Here is a 4,295-nt window from a genome sequence, read left to right on the forward strand (position 1 = left end):
CACTTCATTGCTCTTGCACTGAGAACTATTAATATTCATACTGTACTATTCATAATTAAGTTCTGTAGTTGATGAGTCTGAATGATGATTTCACCCCCTTACAATTTAATACTGTAATAAAAACGTGTAATTTTGACATCTAATTCAATAATTAACTCAACATTAAATCATGGACTCAAAAAATCGTCAACATGTTAATAAATTAAAAAGCATACTATTATTCAATTTCTAGAATGACAATTATTTTTAACCTAAAAACTATTTAGCCTATCGCATACTTATATAAGTAACATTCAACACTTTCTTTCTCTTAGTTTAATAATAATAAATGCTGTATGCCATATTATGATTGTTGGTTATTTTGAGTTGCCATGGTAATTTGACGTGTTTTGTTTGTTGTGGAATCGCGTGGACACGGATGCGCCGCGGTTTCTCTCCACAGATTTGACACATCCTGAACACTCTTCTTGTTCTTCAAACACAGAGGCCTGTGCTGACGTGCGAGTGACGTCTCCGGTTCCTGTGGCTGATCTGATCTCCTTCCTTCTTCAAGCTCCTGGTTCATGCAGGATCAGCGTTTAGACGCGTCTTGCTCAAGCCGTTTCCTCTCAGGACTGCAGACAGAGTTCATCCTGAAAAACTCTCAATTCAGGCCAAAGAGCGTCCGCCATGAAACACAGGCGACTGACAAATGCAGTTAGAGTAAACGAAATATATGTGACCCTGGAGCACAAAACCAGTCATAAGGGTAAATTTTCTGAAATTGAGATGTATACATCATCTGAAAGCTGAATAAATAATCTTTCCATTGATGTATGGTTTGTTAGGATAGGACAATATTTGAAAATCTGGAATCTGAGGCAGGGGCGTGTCTAGAGCATGGGGCACTGGGTGTTTGCGGTACATCGTGTACACTCACTAAACAAAGAGTGACAGAGACAGAGACAGAGACAGTGAGCCAATTCATAAAAGAACAATATTTAAAAGCACACGTCCAGTTTTATGTGAGTGAAGGAAATCCGCTTGGGAGTGGAGAGATTCGTCATCGCGCACATGGATCGCGTGCCTACACATGCCAGGATCCGCCACTGCCAGATGCAGTTAGAAATGTACTAAAAACAAGCCTATCGCAAGACATCTGGTAGGTCGGTTAGGATTTTAAAACTCCTGTACTGTGAGCCCGGCTTAAAAGACGATGCTGTGCGACTATATTGGATCTGACTGTTTTCATTACGTGATCACTATTGCTTCGTCTCTTCTTACAGATTGTTTGATATGTATGGAGTTATTTATGCGCTTTTAACCTAAATCACAGCAGCGTCCATCTGTGAGGAATGTAGGCTGTCAATCACACACAACTGTTAGCCAATCACAGCAGTGGGCGTTTACTTCCGAGTCTACAATCAGCCACGCCTATTCAGACAGAGCGTTCTGATGAATGACAATAAACTCAACATTAAATCATGGATTAAAAATCAAACATTATTATTAAAAGTCTAGTATGACAATTATTTTTTAACCTAAAAACTACTTATCATATACTTCTATAAATAACATACAAATAACATTCATAACACTTTGGTTTTCTAAAAATAATAATAGGTATGCCATATAATGATATTGTTGGTTATTTTGAGTTGCCATGGTAATTTGACGTGTTTTGTTTGTTGTGGAATCGCGTGGACACGGATGCGCCGCGGTTTCTCTCCACAGATTTGACACATCCTGAACACTCTTCTTGTTCTTCAAACACAGAGGCCTGTGCTGACGTGCGAGTGACGTCTCCGGTTCCTGTGGCTGATCTGATCTCCTTCCTTCTTCAAGCTCCTGGTTCATGCAGGATCAGCGTTTAGACGCGTCTTGCTCAAGCCGTTTCCTCTCAGGACTGCAGACAGAGTTCATCCTGAAAAACTCTCAATTCAGGCCAAAGAGCGTCCGCCATGAAACACAGGCGACTGACAAATGCAGTTAGAGTAAACGAAATATATGTGACCCTGGAGCACAAAACCAGTCATAAGGGTAAATTTTCTGAAATTGAGAAAATTTCAGGGGGGGGCCAGTGCCACCCCTGGCCACCACGTAGACACGCCCCTGATCAGAGGTGCATCACGCCCCTGATCAGGGTGCAAAAAAATCAAAATATTGAGAAAATCATCTTTAAAGTTGTCCAAATGAAGTTCTTAGCAATGCATATTACTAATCAAAAATTAAGTTTTGATATATTTACGGTAGGAGATTTGCTAAATATCTTCATGGAACATGATCTTTACTTAATATCCTAATGATTTTTGGCATAAAAGAAAAATGTATAATTGTGACCCATACAATGTTTTGTTGGCTATTGCTACAAATATACCCCAGCGACTTAAGCCTGCTTTTGTGCTGCAGGCTCACATATGCTGCAGTAGGTCTGTGGGTGAGATGATGGACAGAGAGACACTGAGATCCGTCAAAGACTGGATAACGCTGTCTCAGGAAGACTAAGAGTGTCTGTGGTTTGAGTCACGCGAGAAGAACGACGAGAATGACTTGGGTTCATGCCAGTTTCAATTTCCACACATTAAAAGTGAATGCATTAAAGATTAGATAGAATAGAATTGGTGAAGCCTTAAACATGATATTAAATCTCTCTGAGTTTCCTGAGGCATTATAAGTTCAGTGAAAGTTAAAGTTAAATGTTTTCCAGAAGCATTGCTATCTAAGTGTTTGCAGTGACAGAACTCTGCCATGACTGAGTTATTCTGCAATTCTCTCACTGATCTGTATATACTGATCATTTTACTTTAAAAAAAAAAAATTAATTTGAAAAAATTAATCATTGAAGATACAAGATGTTTTTCAGCTGATATAAAGATTTTTGTGGCCCTGCAAGTGTTTTTACACTTCAGTCAATAAATTAATCAATCAATAAGTAAATAATAAACAAATAATTTTAATATATGCTTTTTGATAAAACTCATATCTTAAAACTGTCTATGTTTTCAGTAACTGTTAGCAGGCAGCTCAAACAGTAGATCATGGGTTCAGTTTCCAGCAAATAAATGAACTGTTAAAATGTGTTTCTGGTAAAAGCATCTGCTAAATGCATAAATGTAAAAGTTTTCCACAAATAACTCATTGAGCGTGCATTAAATGAGCTTCTAATGAAAGTCATAGGTTCACGGCACTCAGATCTCAAACCGATGATGAATCAGTGATGTCTGATGTGTTTTCTATGATCTCTCTGCAGCACAGCTCTAATAATCACTGCTTATAATAATGCATGCACATGTAATCACTTCCATTTCTTTCATTTCTATTTGAGCATCAATATTTCTGATTTAGGATTCAGGTTTTTCCAAAGCCGTCATTATTTCTTAAACAAATTCTACATCAGTTATTAATGTCACACAGCCACTTCAGAAGCATCTCCTGACAGAAGTTTCCCAGCATTCCCTGCGTGTCTCACCTCTCACACCCTCTAGTGGTGATGAGAAAAACACTTCAACATGAGATGTGTGCATATAATGAGCTTGCTGCAAAAAAAAATAAAGCTCCATTTTTTTTTAGTTAGGTAAGCTCTTTTTTTTAACTGATGTATTTAATGATTTCATGTGTAATTAAAGTAATTCTTTAATTGAAAAGAATGTCTATAAACATGTTTTGACAGCTATGTAAGTCACCGTACAAACTACAGCATCAGTCCTTGAGTTTCATTCACACTGAACAAACAGAAACAACCAGCTGCTGAACATCACAGACTCAAACCCACAAACCCAGACGGCAGCAGCACGCGCGCGCGTGTGTGTGTGTGTGTGTGTGTGTGTGTGGAACACGTTCATGTATGTATTAACCAGTGCACGGCATTTACAATCACACACTTCAGTCTAAAGCAGATCATACGGCTCTTATGATCCACATCAATCCATGCAGAGATGATTCCTGATCACCATCAAACACTTCAGTCATTTATACACTAAACAGGTCACTGCTAAAAAAACATTAAAGGTCTGAATGATTTCAGAATATAGAGCAATTACTCAATGGCATAGTCCAGTTTCAAAGCAAAGACTGTAAGACAGAATATCCCATAATGCTGTTCAGACATATAAAAAAACATGTTGATTTTGTCAAATGTGAGCCGAACACTCATCAAGACTTTTGCTGTGAGGTGTGATATAAAGTCTCCTTAAGATCAGTGCAAACACACACAAGGAGCATCTCAGGTGTCGGAGCGACACACTCACACACACACCCACACACACACACTCACACACACACACACACACACACACACTCACACACACACACACACA

General features: G+C 38.5%; 1 protein-coding gene across 1 annotated transcript in view; it reads right to left on the minus strand.

The window, feature by feature from the left end:
* Positions 1–2,390: 2,390 nt before the first annotated feature.
* LOC107668151 (aryl hydrocarbon receptor repressor-like) overlaps positions 2,391–4,295 on the minus strand; it is a 3,674-nt gene continuing 1,769 nt past the window's right edge. Inside the window, exon 4 of the mRNA XM_016459943.1 lies at positions 2,391–2,410. Coding sequence (XP_016315429.1) covers positions 2,391–2,410 — 20 coding nt within the window. The remainder of the gene's footprint in view (positions 2,411–4,295) is intronic.

Source organism: Sinocyclocheilus anshuiensis, unplaced genomic scaffold (genome assembly GCF_001515605.1).
Source record: "Sinocyclocheilus anshuiensis isolate Anshui unplaced genomic scaffold, SAMN03320099.WGS_v1.1 scaffold2677, whole genome shotgun sequence".
Lineage (NCBI taxonomy): Eukaryota > Metazoa > Chordata > Actinopteri > Cypriniformes > Cyprinidae > Sinocyclocheilus > Sinocyclocheilus anshuiensis.